Here is a 19,376-nt window from a genome sequence, read left to right on the forward strand (position 1 = left end):
CTGTCTCTTCTGTACCTTCCTTTAGAATCCAAAATCCACAAATTTTACAATTGTAGAAGAACTAAGCATCAAAGCATTGTATCAATGGGAATTTCATAGTCTAATATTATGTTTTATACTTAAGTCCTAGAAAACAAAAGGCCAGAGCAAAAAAAAAAAAACCCTTATATTTGCAATCAATGGGTAATTAAAAGGATTACATAATGATCTAGAGAATACTGGATTTGAAGTCAGAAGACTTGAGTTCAGGTTTCTCACCCATCAGTTTTATTACTTTGGGGAAACAAATTAACTGGGATTTTATTTCTACATCTATTTAATAAGAGCAGAAATTAGCTGATTTCTGAAGTCTCTCTCAAGATTAGTGATTCTGTGATTCTAAGTATCCTTCAATTTATTGTACATTCTGAACCTCATCTCCACTCTTTAATCAAAGGTAAAATTTCTTTTCACACCAAAAGAACTTTCTCTTATCTAGTTAGTGGGCATTCAGCCTTAGAAAAGAATAAAATTATTCATTATCCTGTCCATCTTTGTCTAAAATATTCCTTTGCTTTTTGACCCTGCATGCTCATCTCATTCTCGTAAAAGTTTAACAGATTTTGTCTGTCATTTTACCATGATATAGTTGAAGATGTAAAACATTAATTAATTACTTCATCAATTCAACTAAATATTATTACTGTGGTAGGCAGTCTCCTAGGTACTGAACAAAATAGGCAAGGTGTTTGGTTGCTGATGACTCACAAACTACTGCAGGGAGACAAACAATAGATAAAAATAAATAACTTCGGATTGTGATAAGGTCTATAAAGACAATGAAATAGGATGATGAAAAAGTGAACGGGAGAAAGGTTAGACTTTACGTTGGGCAGTCAAGGAGGGCCTTTCTCTGAAAGTATCACTTAATGGAGACTTAGATGATCCAAGAAAACTACCACAAGACGTATGGGATGAGTGCTCTAGGCTGAGGGATGGCATGGGCATCATCTAAGCTGGGAACAAGCTTGGTGTATCCTGGAGTGGTGAGAAGAATAGGGTCACAGCATAAGTGGCTGAGAAGCCAGGGCACAGCATTTGGTATTATCCTTAAGATAGAAGGAATATGGAGGATCCTTCACAGGAGACCATGATCTGATTTGCATCTCTTCAAGACTACTCCAGTTTGACCATTTCCAGTGGGAGAGTCGCTCACCACTTCTCTTTTCCTAACAGTTTTTGCCAGAATCCTGCGGGCTCCTGAATCCCACAATGTCACTTTTGGCTCCTTTGTGACCCTGCGCTGTACAGCCACAGGCATCCCTGTCCCCACCATCACCTGGATTGAAAACGGAAATGCTGTGAGTGCCATCTGTATGGGGACTTGTCTGGGGAAGACCCACTGGTGGTGAATTTGAGGGCAGAGCACATATTTGTAGAGTTACCATGATCTCTGTCATTGGTCTCACCTGCATCTCCATTTTTCAAAATCTTCCAATATTTTCATTCTAGAAGTCACTATCTAGAAACTGAACTCCATAGGTTTACTTCTCTCCTTATATCATAGAGAATAGTAGAAAACCAAATTTATTCTTTATACTTTTGTGTAAAAGGGAAGTGGTAATAATTCCTTCCCACACAAAAATCATCACCTGAAGGATTAGTTCACTGCTGGAGCCTACTCTGATGAAAAGCAATCCAGAATTAGAATACATGTCTGTTAGTGCAACATTTTATTTTCATTTCTAATACTGGTAATAGCAGCTAATATATAGTATGTGATTGCTATGACTAGGCCCTGTTCTAAGCACTTTACATAAAAGAATTCATTTATTAATTCTACAAATATTGAGCATCTCCTGGGCACAGGCATTATTCTAGACATTGTACATACAGGTGCAACCAGAACAAGAAAAGTTTCCTATCCTTAAGTTTCTTACACTAACATGGGAAAAAAACAAACAATAAAATAAGCAAGCAGTAGAAACTATACTCTGTGTGAATAGTGTCCAATGTCACGGAGAAAAATTTAGCAGGAAAGTGAGAAAGTACAACCTCAGAAGGAAGATTCTGTTTTCAATAAAGTATTCAGAGAAGCCTTATTAAGATGAAGATATTTAAGCAAAGAGCTGAAGGAGGAGGCTATGTAGATAACGGGGGGATTACAACCAGGCAAAGACTCTGAGATAAGGGTACACCTGGTATGTCAGAAGAATAGCAAGTAGGTCAGTACGGCTAGAGGAAAGAGGTAAGGGGTGTGTATAGTGATTGTAGATCCTACAGGCTTACATAGGTCATGGATACATTTGACTTTATTTTAGTGAAATGGAATGCCTCTGTAGGTCTGTTTCTGTTGTCTGTTTTACTGCTGACTTTCTTTCATTGTGTTTTGTTTGCTTGTATGCCTAGTCAATGTCAGAGGTTAATTTGAGGTCTGGATAAAGGTTCTTTTCACCAGAGAATTTTTGTTTCTGCTAGGGACCAAGGGCTACTACTAACTTTGATTGGCTTAAACTTGTTAAAGTAACTTGTAATCTTGTTCTTCTTTAGCTCTCTAATTAAACCTCAGGTATCACTTACAACTTAAATCTTATTTGACAGTACATTTTGTGGCTTTTCCATGAAACTGTAGGAGCTGTCTTAAGCCTTTCAAAATAGTATAAAGAGATGCCCTAAGAAAACTGGGGAACCGAAAATATGACTTTATTAATTTGTCTCACTCTTTAAAAGGCTTGTATGAGTTTAGAACTAGAAGATATATGATTATTCTCTGTTGGAGTTGAGGAGTAACTTTTAAAAGCCAGATGGTTTGAGTTAGTTTTGGTCTTACTGAGACTTCAACTTCATCTTTCAAGATGTGATTCACAAAAAAACAGAAAGCAAAATAGGTTCTTTGCCGGAGATTCTAAAATAGGAATAAAATAAATGAACAGTGACTTTCTTCCAGAAAGAAAGCAAAAGGACATCTGCAGTTTTCATGGTCAGAGAGGGTTTGCTCTTATAGCCAAGTTTTGTTCTTGGTGCTACTATCCAAGTCCAACTAGAAATTGAGATGACTGCCCTGTGCTGATGCAAATCACAGGAAATGGAGGCAATTTTAGGCATTTAATGTCGGACAAGTAGCCAACTAGAGAAATCTATTGAGCACAGGGAAGAGTCCACAGACCTGGGATCATATTGGGTGGGCAGGATGAAGACAAATGCAGAGCTGGGAGCAATTTGGCACGGAATAAGACAGGATTTGAACGGTGTCCTTTAACTAACTATAAGGCAGTGAACTAACTTCACTAACACACTAAAGTACTAAAGTACAATAAGTACTTTAAAAGATGTGAATGCTCCTTCATCCCCATACATGAACATGCCAGTAAACTAAAACCCTGAATGCTTACAGCCAAAGAACAAGAGAAAGGCAAGGAAATTGCCCCAAAGCGATAAAAAATTCTTTTGCTCTCTTCCTATGGAGATATCATTCATTTTTCATGAAAATTTGTAGTCTTAGATGAACTCAGAGTGAGCAGTAATATCCCTTTTGTTTTACAACATTGGAAATAATAGTTTGGTATGGCTACAGTAGAGATTACTTTTCTAAAAGAAAATAACCTCATATTTTAATAACCAGATTTACTTAAAGTTAAACGCAACTCTATTATTTTGGCATTCAAATACAAAATTTGCATATCTCTCTTGCTTTGTCCAAAAGATATATTTATAGCTCCTAAAACATGTTAAAAGTTCAATCATTTTAATTTATTAGAAGAGTTTTCAAAATGAACAGTCAAATCTGTGTTGAAGATTATGGTTTTTGAATTTCCTTAAAGGGAAGCTCACTTATATTTTATACATATTTTTAAGAGGCAGTTTTTTGGTTTAAAGGACATGAGCTATGGAATCTGACTGTTTACTGACTGTGTAAACCCAAGATAATTACATATATCAAGTGGAATATATTATGTGGAATATCTCAGCAGCCAGATTGAAAGAGGTCAATATTCATGGCTATGTTGATCAGAAACAGAATGGGAAACTTTCTCAGTCAACCTGTTCCTTTTTCTATGATGCATAAACAGACATTATTACAACTCCCTAGACATGGACCATATTAGGCCACATCCTAAAGTTCCCTGAGATAGTCCTAGCCAACTGGGACTATTTGCTGCATGACAAGGTCATATAAGCCAGAACACCATTTAGAGGTCAAATTATGATGAAGTTGTAGGATTATCCATAACTGGGGGTAAATTCTCTCCAAACAGCATTATTAAAGATATGTAAAAAGTATTCCACCTGTGTTGTCTCCTTCAGAAGGCTTTTACATACATTTTATCAGGTGTGAACTAATATGCCTATTTAATAGAGTTGCTGTACGATGGCCTCATCTGAGGTCACAGTCTCACCCCTACACACAGAACAGAGAACTGTTTATCCAGTGCTTTCAGGTCAGTATGCCTGGGTGACTTGGAGAAAAAACATATTTACTGTAATACCAGATAAAGTCACCTCAATGAAGTCCTCAACTTTGCCTCAGCATACCTTGCTTAAAGCTCCCAGGCATAATCTGAACTCATCCTTTTGAGCTTTTAAATATGAAAGGCAAAATGATCAAAATGCAGGGCAAAAGGGTGTTCTGAATTTTAGGTCATCAAAAATACTAAACTGTTGGTCAGATTGCTCCATGAAGAAAGAAAAACTAATTCAAATGATGACTAACAAGGCCTGCTGTGCATGAGTCACAAAATGAATCAAGCCAGGCCTCTGGAAACAGGAGGAAAAGCCCTTAGGAACCACATCATCATCAGGCAATGAGCCTTGGAACTTGATGGTCTACCCGCTGGACTATGTCAGCACCTGGATGATGTCCAGGAGGACGGAGGTCAGGCGGCTTAAAACTCATTTCGCTTTCCTCCCAAGAATGTTTTCAGTGACCTTGAGGAGTGACTTTCTTAGGTGTGAACATGAAAATAGCGCAAGCTGCTGCTGCTAAGTCGCTTCAGTCGTGTCCGACTCTGTGCGACCCCATAGACGGCAGCCCACCAGGCTCCGCCGTCCCTGGGATTCTCCAGGCAAGAATACTGGAGTGGGTTGCCATTTCCTTCTCCAGTGCATGAAAGTGAAAAGTGAAAGTGAAGTCGCTCAGTCGCGTCCGACTCTTCGAGACCCCATAGACTTGAGTAGTCAGCCTTTAGGGGATTACTCATTTCTGAGCTGTCTCCTAGGCATCGACAGTACAGACCCACTTCTTGAAAGAAGAAACAAACTTGCAAAGGAGGAAGGTAACTGTTCTACAGATTTCACATACACAAACTGGCAAGGGATTATATTTCTAAACAAAATATCCTCAGAGCATAAAACATACTAACTGACAGAGATTTGAGGTCTTTAGCTTTTTTCTCATTGTTGCTTTGTATTAAAATCTGGGGAGAGTCCAAAATTGTATTTCACCAACAAAGATCTACTATAGAGCACAGGGAACTCTACTCAATCTCTGTAATAACCTTTATGGGAAAGAATCTGGAAAAAGTGGATCTATGAATATGTATAACGGAATCACTTTCCTGTACACCTGAAACTAATACAATGTTGTAAGTCAACTATACCCCAATAATTTTTTCAAATTGTATTTCAAATTGTTCAGTCCTTTCCATCTAACTTTGACACTCAAATCCATAGGAACTTGCACCTCTAATAAATATAGTAATGATGCATTCGGTTTGAATTCCCAACTGCATGTGTGTCTCTCAAACATACTTTTCTCTCTGCCTTGTCAATTTCTCATAGAGTCCAGGCTGCTTATCTGGGGAAAATGCCACAATACTTGATCTGACCTGGGAAGTTTCCCCAGTTAAGGTAAATTGATGCTCACATAAACCAGTGTTTCTAAAAGAATGGAGACTAATAGTGCAGATAAATAATAAAAAGACAGGAGCTAATTGGACAAACTTTCACTGCCTAATTGCAACAGAACATGCTTGGTTCTGGGAACACCCAGCTACCTGGCAGCAGAAGCATGGAAAGTGGGTCTCACCTCAGGGCTTCCCTCCCCCTTGCTGATCTAAATGGGAAATCCTCCCTCATGTGAGATAGTAAAATATCTTGGCTCCAAGTTTCTTACTCCTAGTTTCATTCTCTACTGCTAGACAGAAAGATCTTTTTCAAGGCCACTAAGGTACCCACTCCTACTCCTGCTCAAGGTAAACCATTAGCTGATTCCTTCATTGTCAGTCCATTCACACTTCTCTCAAACTAGCAGTTTCCCCCTCAGAAAAGCAATGATAATGAAAAAAAAAAATGATTGAAAAAATGGTAGAGTACTTAAGAAAGCAGTGAAGAAAGAATCACCAGTTTAAGAAATGTCAACACCTTAACAATGACATTTAAGTCAGACGTTTATTTTGTGCATGGTTGATTTGAGGTTTTGTTGTTACTGTTCTTCTTTTCTAATGACTATTCAGTTTTAGGACTAGGCAAGGCAGTAAAACACAAAGATTAAAAGCACAGACTTTGGGGGTCAGATAAACTAGCGTGTAAATTGGAACTCTGCAACCCAAAAGAATGTACTGGGAGCTGTCTTTCTCAAAGTTGGCATGCTGATGACTAAACAGCACTTAGGTACATTAACCCATCAATCATGCGCTAATATAGCATTGGTAGCCTGGCTCTTCCAGGATATTTGATTTTCTGACAGGGGTCATGATGCAGAAACAGGACTGACTTCACAACCGTTTTTTTCTTGTTAACCATCCACTATTTGTTATGCATTTAGGGGGGAAACTGAAAAAGAATTATGAAAATAAATCCCAAACTCTATTACCTCTCATAATTCACTGTCTCTAACTTTGAGGAACCTGTATGCAGGTCAGGAAGCAATAGTTAGAACCGGAGATGGAACAACAGACTGGTTCCAAATAGGAAAAGGAGTACATCAAGGCTGTATATTGTCACCCTGCTTACTCAACTTATATGCAGAGTACATCATGAGAAACGCTGGGCTGGAGGAAGCACAAGCTAGAATCAAGATTGCCGGGAGAAATATCAATACCCTCAGATATGCAGATGATACCACCCTTATGGCAGAAAGTGAAGAAGAACTAAAGAGCCTCTTGATGAAAGTGAAAGAGAAGAGTGAAAAGTTGGCTTAAAGCTCAACATTCAGAAAACTAAGATCATGGCATCCGGTCCCATCACTTCATGGCAGATAGATGGGGAAAGAGTGGAAACAGTGGCTGACTTTATTTTTCTGGGCTCCAAAATCACTGCAGATGGCGATTGCAGCAATGAAATTAAAAGATGCTTACTCCTTGGAAGGAAAGTTATGACCAACCTAGACAGCATATTAAAAAGCAGAGACATTACTTTGCCAACAAAGGTCCGTGTAGTCAAGGCCATGGTTTTTCCAGTGGTCATGTATGGATGTGAGAGTTGGACTATAAAGAAAGCTGAGTGCCGAGGAATTGATGCTTTTGAACTGTGGTGTTGGAGAAGACTCTTGAGGGTCCCTTGGACTGCAAGGAGATCCCACCAGTCCATCCTAAAGGAGATCAGTCCTGGGTGTTCATTGGAAGGACTGATGTTGAAGCTGAAACTCCAATACTTTGGCCACCTGATGCGAAAAGCTGACTCATTCGAAAAGACCCTGATGCTGGGAAAGATTGAGGGCAAGAGGAGAAGGGGACGACAGAGGATGAGATGGTTGGATGGCATCACCGACTCGATGGACATGGGTTTGGGTGGACTCAGGGAGTTGGTGATGGACAGGGAGGCCTGGCGTGCTACGGTTCATAGGGTCGCAAAGAGTTGGACACGACTGAGAGACTGAACTGAGCTGAACTTTCAGACATAGAGACGTATCTTGGAAAAGATACACACAGGGTATCTTTTCTAGCTTGTGTTAGTTATCTACTGTCCACACCATAGACGTCCCAAAGCCTGATCACTTAAAGCAATAGCCATTTATTAATGCTCACAGGTCTGTGGCTCAACTGGGTGGTTTTGCTGATTTGGGCTAGGATTGCCTGATCTTGCTGATCTAGCTCCTGTGATTGGCAGATTGACTGGGAGCTAGTGGGTCTAGAATGGCCTTACTCATAGATCTGGGGGTTATTATTGGCTGCCAGCTGGATCAGTGAGGATAACTGGGCCATAAATGCCACACCCTCTATCAGGCCCACTCTGGCTTGTTCACAGGAGGTCACAGGTTCTAAGTGAAACAAGAAAGCAAGCCACAGTGTGTAAAAATGTTGCAAGTCTCTGTGTCTTTTGAAAACATGTCACAAGCCAATCAAGACTCAAAGCATAAAGAAAGAAGCCACCTCGGAAAGGAAGAGCAACAAAGTCACATTGTAAGGTCATGGGCATAGGGAGACAAAAGTTGTTGGCAATTTTTGCAATCTACCACATGCCTTTTGATCCTAATCCTAATCCTTTTTCTTTCCAGTCTAGTTTATACAGCATATTAGAAATTCTTGACCTAATTCTATCTTCTTTTTCCCCTGGACTCCACCAGGTGTCTTCTGGGTCTATTCAAGAAAGTGTGAAAGACCGAGTAATTGACTCAAGACTGCAGCTGCTTATCACCAAGCCAGGACTCTACACATGCATAGCTACTAATAAGCATGGAGAGAAATTCAGTACTGCAAAGGCTGCAGCCACCATCAGTATAGCAGGTAGGATGGCTGTTCACAATTGCACTGTTTCAGGAGAGAAGGGGATGACAGAGGATGAGATGGTTTTATGGCATCACCGACTCGATGGACATGAGTTTGAGCAAGCTCTGGGAGTTGGTGATGGACAGGGAAGCCTGGAGTGCTGCAGTCCATGGGGTTGCAAAGAGCTGGACACGACTGAGTGACTGAACTGACTGACTGAGGAGAAGAGAGAGTCGGTACTATTCCACAAAATCCTTCACTAGGGAACATCTTTTTTTTTTTTTTTTAATATCTTACTCCAGGCCCATTTGGGATATTTCTTCCTCCATAGGGATACTCCAAAGGTTGACCAAAATAATTGATTTGGGGAAATTCATTGCTTCAAAAATTAAATTCTTAAATACCTGCCTAAGTGATATGAAACATCTTCCAGGAATTCATGTCTTTTAATATCTTTCTCTTTCATGTTCTTTTCTTCCCTTTCTTGTTTTATTCTTCCCTTTCTCCCTCCCTCCCTACTTCTTTCCTTCCCTCCTTCTTTCTTCCTCCCCTCCCTTTCTTTTTCTTTCCTCCCCTCTTCTTTTTTCTCTTCCTCCTCTTTCTTTCTGGGGGTTAATCGGGCTTTCCAAAGCTCTCAAAGAGTAAGTTGGCAGACATTTAACATGCTCGTGCCAGTTTCTAATTGGCTATATTTTTAGGGCATTTTTACTTATGAATATATTATCTGCCTTATGGCCTTTCACCTTCTTGTTTCATGCAAGTGATAGCAGGATCCACAGATATTTTCAAGGAAAAGGGCTGACACATGGATTTCTAGGATATTTGTGTTGAGCTATAAAGGCTTATTTTTAAAACTTAAATGTCCCAAAGGCTTCTGAGAACATCTGTGGAATTCCTAGAGATGGAAATAATCCCTGTATCAGGAAATGGCAGGCATGATAATATTCACAGCATGCCTACCATCCAAGGGTCAGCAGAGAGATGCTTGGCCTCACATGTAAGGTAAGCACTGGTAGAACTTGTATCCAGAGCCAGTTCCCCAGAGCCTGATATTTCTTATTACAGTGCCATTTCTTTGATCTTCCCTGATGAGGAAATTTCTAGTAATGCTTGTGATTTTTAGCATGAGGTGAATAAGGACACAGAGAAATACATAGGGAGCATTGGACAAGGCTGGTCCTCTGAGGCATGCCCATGAAGGAAAGAGATTTCAAAAGCAGATTCCTTCTGCCTTCTCCTCCAAGAATATATCTGTATCTTGAGATATCACATCAATTATTCAAGAATTTCCACTGATGGGAAGTCATATTCCCAGAGAAGGGTGAGACACTTGAAAGTAAATTCAACTCAATTTAACAAATAATAATAAACTGATTACTTTCACATACCATTTGTTGTCTATGAAGCACTCTTACGTGCATTTATTAAATACACTAGGTTCAGTCCATTGCATTAGGTAAAGGATGCAAACTTAATTCATGAATGGGATCATCAACAATGGAGTCCCAGTTTTCCAGGGACTCTCAATATAAAAAGGAAGCCTATCAGTCACAGACATTATGGCACAGACTATGTTCTATGCAGAAGCACAAAGTACAACAGCAGGAAAAAAGAGAGTTTAAGGGAATCCTTGGAAAAGAGGTACAATTTGATTAAGAGATGACAAGGTCGAAGTGAGTCCAGAAAATAGCAAGCCATGATGGAGACTGAGATGAGGTGGAGGAGAGGAAGAAAGGTTTGAAACGTGAGATCTAGCTGGATTATGAAGAGTCTGAGTAGACTGATTGTATTCTTTAATCAATGGGAAGTCATTTCATTTTTTTAGAGGCGACAAGTGAATATGGTCAGATATATTCTTTATCAAATCAACAGATGTCAGGTGTCAAAAGATGAGGGGGCATGGCATGCAGTTAGGTTATTCCAGGAGTCTGGAAAAGTTATGAAGTTCTGGACAACAACAGCAACCATTGGTATAGAGAGAAGCGTGAAACCTATCAGGTAGATGGCAGGTCAGGAGAGAAAAGATAGTTTGAAAGTGTCTGAATGTGGTACAAGGAGTTTGGATGTGTCTGAGATTTTAAGGAAAATGTCTAGGACAAACAATAACAGATAAAACAAAATAACATGAGAATGTTCAGGAGATAATAAAATGATTACATTTTTGATGCCTTTAAATTACTTGGAATGATTCTAGTCTCACTATCTTGTTTTATTTGATAGTTGATCAGGAGCCAGTATTCAGTAAATATATATTTATATAACTATATCTATATGTTGATAACATGTGTATGTGCAGAGAGAGGGAGAAATAATTACATATGAATACTCAAATCCAAGAAAATAAACTGATCTAATCTAGCTTAAACTACACATTCACAAGTTAGAGGAGAAAATAAATGTTGCTAATATGAAGAAAGTTTCATTTCTGGTCATTATTCAGGCATTCCAAGATCAATTCCCTGCCACGTCTCTTCCTCTCCTGCCTCCTTCTATCTCTTCCTTACATGGAAAGAGAGAAGGAGTCTTGGATTTATGCAGTGGTGTCCTCTGGACCACCCTGGTCTTTGGTAAAGTCTACAGCTGGAGAACTAGTGATCTCATCTCCTGGCTTGGTTGGAACCCAGAGGACCTCCCTGTCTGGCTCAGCCCCATTGAGGCTCTTCCTGTAGCAGCACAATCCTCTACATCTCAGTCAAATCCTTCATCAATTCCCTCTCTAGAGTCTATTATGCAACCTTTGCCCCTTAGTCACCTTGGCTCTCTCTGCAATACCAGACATGCTAAACTCCAAGTCAGCTCCTTCCTGCTCCCTCTTGGGGCCTGTAGCAACTTCTGAATCACTTTCATGTTATAAAAAATCCAAAGAAGATTTAGACCACTAACTCAGTCCTGCTGTCTACCGAACCATGTCATACTACCATTTTTGCACTAATGTGGCAAGGTCAGGTTAAAGGGCCCTTATAAGATTCTCTGCTTCTGGAGTCCCAAATAAGAAGTAGGAAAAACTCCTGCTTTATCTTTGTGTAATTTATCAATATACCTCTCTTCTAGGATTTTGGTCCAGAGAAAGGAACCTATAAAATGTGTACCTTAATTCCCCTATCTTCACCTTTCTGTAATTTCATGTAGACTGAAACCAGCAATGACTTGACTTTAGTCAATGGGTTTGGAAAGTATGAGGTACCGTTTTTGAATAACACTTCCTTACGCAGCTAATTCATAAAAAGCCACAAGACCCTTTCGTTCATCCCCTGATCTGTTTTTCCTGTTGCATCACACTTACTATGAGACTTGACGCTCCTCTACTTTTCCTAAAATTTCCTCATGCACATTTAAAAAGGGTATCTCATGAGTGAAATGGAATAAGACATCTGAACCCCATGAGACACCTGCCATTTTTATTTCTCTCCTTAACCTGTTCACATGGACATCACCATGTGGTCAAAACCGAAATCAGACTGATTATATTCTTTGTAGCCAAAGATGGAGAAGCTCTATACAGTCAGCAAAAACAAGACCAGGAGTTGACTATGGCTCAGATCATGAATTCCTTATTGCCAAATTCAGACTTACATTGAAGAAAGTAGGGAAAGCCACTAGACCATTCAGGAATGACCTAAATGAAATCCCTTACAGTTATATGTGGAAGTGAGAAATGGATTTAAGGGACTAGATCTGATAGACAGAGTGCCTGATGAACTACAGACAGAAGTTCTTGACATTGTACAGGAGGCAGGGATCAAGACCACCCCCAAGAAAAAGAAATGCAAAAAAGCAAAATGGCTGTCTGAGGAGGCCTTACAAATAGCTGTGGAAAAGAAGAGAAGCAAAAAGCAAAGGAGAAAAGGAGAGATACACTCATTTGAATGCAGAGTTCCAAAGACTAGCAAGGAGAGATAAGAAAGCCATCCTCAGTGATCAGTGCAAACAAAATACAGGAAAACAATAGAACGGGAAAGACTAGAGATCTCTTCAAGAAAATTAGAGATACCAAGGGAACATTTCATGCAAAGATGGGCTCAATAAAGGACAGAAAGGGTAGGGACCTAACAGAAGCAGAAGATATTAAGAAGAAGTGGCAAGAATACACAGAAGAACTGTACAAAAAAGATCTTCACGACCCAGATAATCATGATGGTGTGATCACCCACCTAGAGCCAGACATCCTGGAATGTGAAGTCAAGTGGGCCTTAGAAAGCATCACTATGAACAAAGCTAGCGGAGGTGATGGAATTCCAGTTGAGCTATTTTAAATCCTGAAAGATGATGCTGTGAAAGTGCTGCACTCAATATGTCAGCAAATTTGGAAAACTCAGCAGTGGCCACAGGACTGGAAAAGGTCAGTTTTCATTTTAATCTCACAGAAAAGCAATGCCAAAGAATGTTCAAACTACCACACAATTTCACTTATCTCACATGCTAGTAAAGTAGTGCTCAAAATTCTCCAAGATAGGCTTCAACAATACGTGAACCATGAACTTCCAGATGTTCAAGCTGGTTTTAGAAAAGACAGGGGAACCAGAGATCAAATTGCCAACATCCTCTGGATCATTGAAAAAGCAAGAGAGTTCCAGAAAAACATCTATTTCTGCTTTATTCACTATGCTGAAGCCTTTGACTGTGTGGATCACGATAAACTCTGGAAAATTCTGAAAGAGTTGGAAATACCAGACCACCTGACCTGCCTCTTGAGAAACCTGTATGCAGGTCAGGAAGCAACAGTTAGAACTGGACATGGAACAGCAGACTGGTTCCAAATAGGAAAAGGAGTATGTCAAAGCTGTATATTGTCACCCTGCTTATTTAACTTCTATGCAGAGTACCTCATGAGAAATGCTGGGCTGGAGGAAGCACAAACTGGAATCAAGATTGCCGGGAGAAATATCAATACCCTCAGATATGCAGATGATACCATCCTTATGGCAGAAAGTAAAGAAGAACTAAAGAGCCTCTTGATGAACATGAAAGAGAAGAGTGAAAAGTTGGCTTAAAGCTCAACATTCAGAAAACTAAGATCACGTCATGCAGTCCCATCACTTCATTGCAAATAGATGGGGAAACAATGGAAACAGTGGCAGAATTTATTTTGGGGGGCTCCAAAACTACTGCAGATGGTGACTCTAGCCATGAAATTAAAAGACGCTTACTCCTTGGAAGAAAAGTTATGACCAACCTAGATAGCATATAAAAAGCAGAGACATTACTTTGACAACAAAGGTCCATCTAGTCGAGACTATTGTTTTTCCAGTGGTCATGTATGGATGAGAGAGTTGGACTGTAAAGAAAGCTGAGTGCTGAAGAATTGATGCTTTTGAACTGTGGTGTTGGAGAAGACTCTTGAGAGTCCCTTGGACTGCAAGGAGATCCAACCAGTCCATCCTAAAGGAGATCAGTCCTGAGTGTTCATTGGAAGGACTGATGTTGAAGCTGAAATTCCAATACTTAGGCCACCTGATGCAAAGAGCTGACTCATTTGAAAGACCCTGATGCCGGGAAAGATTGAGGGCAGGAGGAGAAGGGAACAACAGAGGATGAGATGGTTGGATGGCATCACCGACTCGATGGACCTTGGTTTTGGTAAACTCTGGGAGTTGGTGATGGACCAGGAGGCCTGGCGTGCTGCAGTCCATCCATGGGGTCACAAAGAGTCAGACACGACTGAGCAACTGAACTGAACTGAACCTATTCTTTCCAGTCAAAGTTGCTAGAGGCCTCATAAGTGTCCCCTTGTCATCATTGAGGAAACTACATCTCAACTCTGGGGTGCTCCCTATTTCAGGAAATAGGGAACCGATATTCTAGGAAAGTGAGGCCACTCTAGTGCAAAAGGGATGCACGGAATCACATTAATACAGAATCACGTCAAAGCATGGTCTTACACTTCCCAGATCTCTCAGAGTTTAGTCATGACATCTGCTTTCTCCGTTTCTGTTTTTGGCATCTCTCTCCATTAGCCTCATTAGGGCTTCCCTGGTAGCTCAGATGGTAAAGCATCTGCCCACAATGAGGGAGACCCAGGTTCGATTCTTGGTTTGGGAAGATCCTCTGGAGAAGGAAATGGCAACCCACTCCAGTATTCTTGCCTGGAAATCCCATGGACAGAGGACCCTGGTAGGCTACAGTCCATGGGGTCGCAAAGAGTCGGACACAACTGAGTGACTTCACTTTCTTTCTTTCTTTTCTCCATTAGCCTCAGAGGTTCAGAGCCTGATGCTTCCCTCTGACACTCTGGCAATGCTTCCTTACCTCAAACTCTCCTTTCTCCCATTTCAGCCACCCCCATCCTCCCCTGGTATTTTGCAGTCAAAGGTACTTTTTGTCACATTCTCTATGTTTCACTTTGAAGCTTTTACTCCATCTGTTTATTTACTCATCCCAGCAGGAAAATTGGAAATGGAAAAATCTGGTCTAGGGCTCAGGATTATGTCTAATGATATTTCTAGTGTTTGAAAGACAACAACAAAAATAAAGATCATCCTTCATTTTCCCAAATCTCTTCCATGCATATGCCCAGGTTCATATGTATTATTTGAGAAACATGATATACTTTTTCTGACTCATTTACATTTGCTGCTAGTCATCAAAAGGAGCCAGAAAAACTTTTGGATCCTCTCCCTATGAACCAGGAAGTTCCATTTCCCCTTCAGTCACAACCTCAAAAGGCTCAAGTTGCCATTTAAACTCACCAGGATGCGGTGTTATTGGCAAGATGCCTTCTCTTTGTCCTCAGAACCCTCAGCCCTGTGACAGAAACCAGCAAGACAGCCCATGATCCCTGTAATGAGCATAGTCCTGGAAGAGCCAAAGGCCATCAAAATAGACACATGTATTAATTCTATCCAACATTTAAAGAAGAATTAACAGCAGTCTTTATTACCCTGATACCAATGCCAGATAAGGGCAATACAAGAAAATTAAAGACCAATATCCCTGATGGATATAGTTGCAAAAATTCTCAATAAAATCCTAGCAAACCAAATTCAACAGCACATTAACAGAATCATACTTCATGATCAAGTATACTTCAAGGTTACTTCATGTATACTTCAAGTATACTTCATGATCAAGTATACTTCATGATCAAGTATACTTCATGATCATACTTCATGATTTATCTCTGGGATGCAAGAATGGTTCAACATACACAAATCAGTTAATGTAACACATCATTACATGAAGGATAAAAATATGATCCTCTCAGTAGATGCAAAAAAAGCATTTAACAAAATTCAATATACATTAAAAATAAAAACTCTCAGCAAATTGGATATAAGGAATGTGCTCCAACCCAGTAAGGGCCACATATAACAAACCCACAGCCAATATCATACTCAATAGCAAAACATTACACACTTTTCCTCTAAGATCAGGAACATGACAAGAGTGCCCATTCTCACCATTTGTATTCAACATAGTACTGGAAGTCCTAGCCCAAGCAATCAGGCAATTAAAAGAAATAAAAGGCATCCAAAGTGGAAGGGAAGAAGTAAAATTGTCTCTGTTTGCAGATGACACCATCTTATACATAGAAAATCCTAAAAACTCCACCAAAATCTGTTAGAACTAATCAATGAATTAAGTAAGTTCTACATATAAAATCAACATATGGAAATCAGTTGTTTTTTAATACACTAACATCTGAGAAGAAATAAAGAAAACTATCCCATTTACAATAGCACCAAAAACAAAAAAGTACTTAGTAAGTTTAACTTAGGAAGAGAAAGATCTGTACACTGAAAATTACAAGGCACTGATGACAGAAATTAAATATACAAATAAATAGAAGATATCCTGTATTCCCCTTGAGGAGGAAATGGCAACCCACTCCAGTATTCTTGCCTGGAGAATCCCAAGGACAAAGGAGCCTGGCAAGTTATAGTCCATGGGGTCGCAAAGAGTTGGACACAACTGAAGTGACTTAACATAACATCCCGTGTTCATAGATCAGGAGAATTAACATTGTTAAAACGTCTATATCACCCAAAGCTATCTGTGGATTTCATATACCCCTATTAAAATTCCTATGACATTTTTCACAAAAATAGAACAAACAATTCTAAAATTGTATGGAATCAAAAAAGACCCCCAGTAGTCAAGTAATTCTAAGAAAGAAGAACAAACTGAAGGCAACACACTTCCTGGTTTCAAACTATATTACAAAGCTATAGAAACCAAAACAGTATGGAACTGGCATAAAAACAGACACCTAGACAAATGGAAATGAATCAAGATACCAGAAATAAACTCACACATATATGGTCAATTAATTTATGACAAAAGAGCCAAGAATATACAATGGGGAAAAGATAAGTCTTTTCCATGAATGGTGTTGGGAAAACCAGATAACCATGTGCAAAAGAGTCTATTTCTGTTTTGTAAATAAATTCATTTGTATCAGGGTTTAGATTCCACATATAAGTACCATATGATATTTGTCTTTATCTGAGTTAATTAAGTTAGTATGATAATCTCTAGGTTCATCCATGTTGCTGCAAAATGGCATTATTTCAGTCTTTTTTATGGCTGAGTATTATCCCATTATGCATATGTGTGTGTGTGTGTGTGTGTGTGTGTGTGTGTGTGTGTGTGTATAACATCTTTATCCATTCATTTCACATTTTTATTTTCTATATTTTGAGCTGATGTTTCACATTATTACAGAGAAAATTTATCTTTGGACTCTGTATCATAATGACCAGAGCTAATTGAATACACCATCATGTTTCACATTCTCTGTCGTGTCTCACGGTCACACTGTTGGGTCCCTGGCAGTCTTCTCCATGACTGTGAGGCCTGGGGTAATGTAGCAGGAGCACACAACTCCCTCTACCCCCAGTGCTTCACCCACCACAGGCAGAGAGTGTTCTTATCAACAAAACAGACCCCACCCCTCAGCATTTCATTGTGGCTTCATCTGCTTTCCAACTGATTAAAGGTGTTTGCTTTGGTTTTTAATAAAAGAGAAATGAATAAATGAGGAACAGCCAGTAGCTGCACTAAATTGCTACCAGCTGTCCCACAGCTAGTACCAAGAGGTAAGCATTCTTTTTATAATCACACAGCTTTTTTATATTAGATTGGCTGTATGTTTTAGAAGAGACCCAAAGTTTTATTGGCTTTTCCAGATAATTGAAAAGATACTACAAATATTGATGACTGTTGGAAATTTTTAGAATTTAAAAAGAAACTAGTTTTGAGATAAAAGCACTTATTTATAATTGCAAGGTTTTGAAGCCCTTCCCTGCTCCCCATTTTCCCCCCAAAAGAAAATATGACTGGAGAAATTTCTGCATAAAACACACGGAAGCCTGGTGAATCATCCTTTGATTCTCTTAATATTCTTGAAAAGACTGAGTACCTTTAAACGACCTTGATTTTTTTGTCCTCTCACTTGCCATTGAAATAGAAGTCTATCCAAGTTTAATACCTCTTCCCAAGTTCTATGGCTGGATTCTCTTTGGTGTTGGTTCCTCTCCATGGTATAGAATCCTCTCTTTTACTTCTTAAATTGAGGGCTTTTTCATATACAGAACCTTGGTCTTCTCATGTTTCAACAGGTTTCCTTGTCCGGCTGCTATTAGATTCTATCTTTACCCCTTCTAAATTATATACCATTTTCTCTTTAAGAATTTCCTCATGTTTCTTCCATCTGTTCTATCCAGAAAATGTGGGGCCCCTTGTTAGAAAACTATTAAGTGTTTCAAGATGATCACAGCAGAACACTGAACTAAGCATGGAGCCCTTCTGAGTGTTAGACCCTGTATGGCCATGTGAGGCCAGTAGGTCTGTGAAAATAACAGCTCCACCACCCATCCCCTCTTTCCTTTTCCTGTTCAGCCCTCCACTCCTTGCTTTCTTGTTGAAAAGTCTCTGGGTATTCAACAGAGGGAAAATCTGACTATGATCCTGCCTAGGCTAATGATGCCATGGTTGACTCATCTTAAAAAGAATTCAGTTCCTAGAGACATTTAATATTTTCTTACTTTCTTTCTCCAAATATGCCTGTTAATGTAGCATCTGGCCTCCTAGCAGATGCAGAGAACTTTTCAGAAACTTAGAGTTAGAGGTATAAAAATTATCTCTTATAAGACTTGAGATGAAAATGTACTAACCTTTGTTTGTTTTCTCCTTTACTTTGATTCCTGTGGAAACTTCCTTTCCTGGTACTAGAATGGAGGTAAGATATTGTTATTACACCAATTTTTTGTCTTGCTTTGTTTGACATGCCATTTATTATCATTATTTGTTGAGCACTGTAATCTTTCAGAAACTCTAATTTCTAATCCTATAAATACTTTCACAAAAAGATGATGAAGATAGGTAGTATCTATTGAATACTTACTACGTGTCAGGCACTATGCTAAGAATTTTACATACATTTAAAAAATTTATCCTTGGGACATCCCTATGAAATAGGTACTATTATTATCCCTATTGTATGGAAAAGAAGTTAAGGGAGTTACTTGGAATTGGAGATTATCAGTGACTCATACATCAAGTAAACAATAGGCTTGGAAAAGAGACACAGCACTGACTCCCAAACTCTCCCTCATAGCTTTATCCTGCAGATAAGAAAGTAACACCTTATAACATTCTGAAATTTACAATGTTTTGTTTGCATAAATTGACTTTCATAAAAATTCTATGATGTGCGGTAACTATTTTAACCTAATTTTACAAATGATGAAATCAAGATTCAGAATGGATGTGTATACTCAGTTGCACAGTGATGTCCTACACTTTGGATTGTAC

The 19,376-nt window shown here is 39.2% G+C and overlaps 1 protein-coding gene across 6 annotated transcripts in view; it reads left to right on the top strand.

The window, feature by feature from the left end:
• Nucleotides 1-19,376, top strand: part of MUSK (muscle associated receptor tyrosine kinase) — a 91,846-nt gene that overhangs the window by 50,684 nt on the left and 21,786 nt on the right. For 4 of the 6 annotated variants that reach the window (XM_081573934.1, XM_081573916.1, XM_081573923.1 and 1 more), the window contains 3 exons: nucleotides 1,216-1,340; nucleotides 8,483-8,642; nucleotides 18,795-18,801. In XM_081573934.1, the coding sequence (XP_081430060.1) occupies nucleotides 1,216-1,340; nucleotides 8,483-8,642; nucleotides 18,795-18,801 (292 nt within the window). Of the gene's footprint in view, nucleotides 1-1,215; nucleotides 1,341-8,482; nucleotides 8,651-18,794; nucleotides 18,802-19,376 lie in introns of all 6 variants that reach the window. The other 2 variants (XM_081573960.1, XM_081573950.1) reach the window with 2 other exon arrangements.

Source organism: Giraffa tippelskirchi, chromosome 1 (genome assembly GCF_054371585.1).
Source record: "Giraffa tippelskirchi isolate mGirTip1 chromosome 1, T2T-mGirTip1v1.2.pri, whole genome shotgun sequence".
NCBI classification, from domain to species: Eukaryota; Metazoa; Chordata; class Mammalia; order Artiodactyla; family Giraffidae; genus Giraffa; species Giraffa tippelskirchi.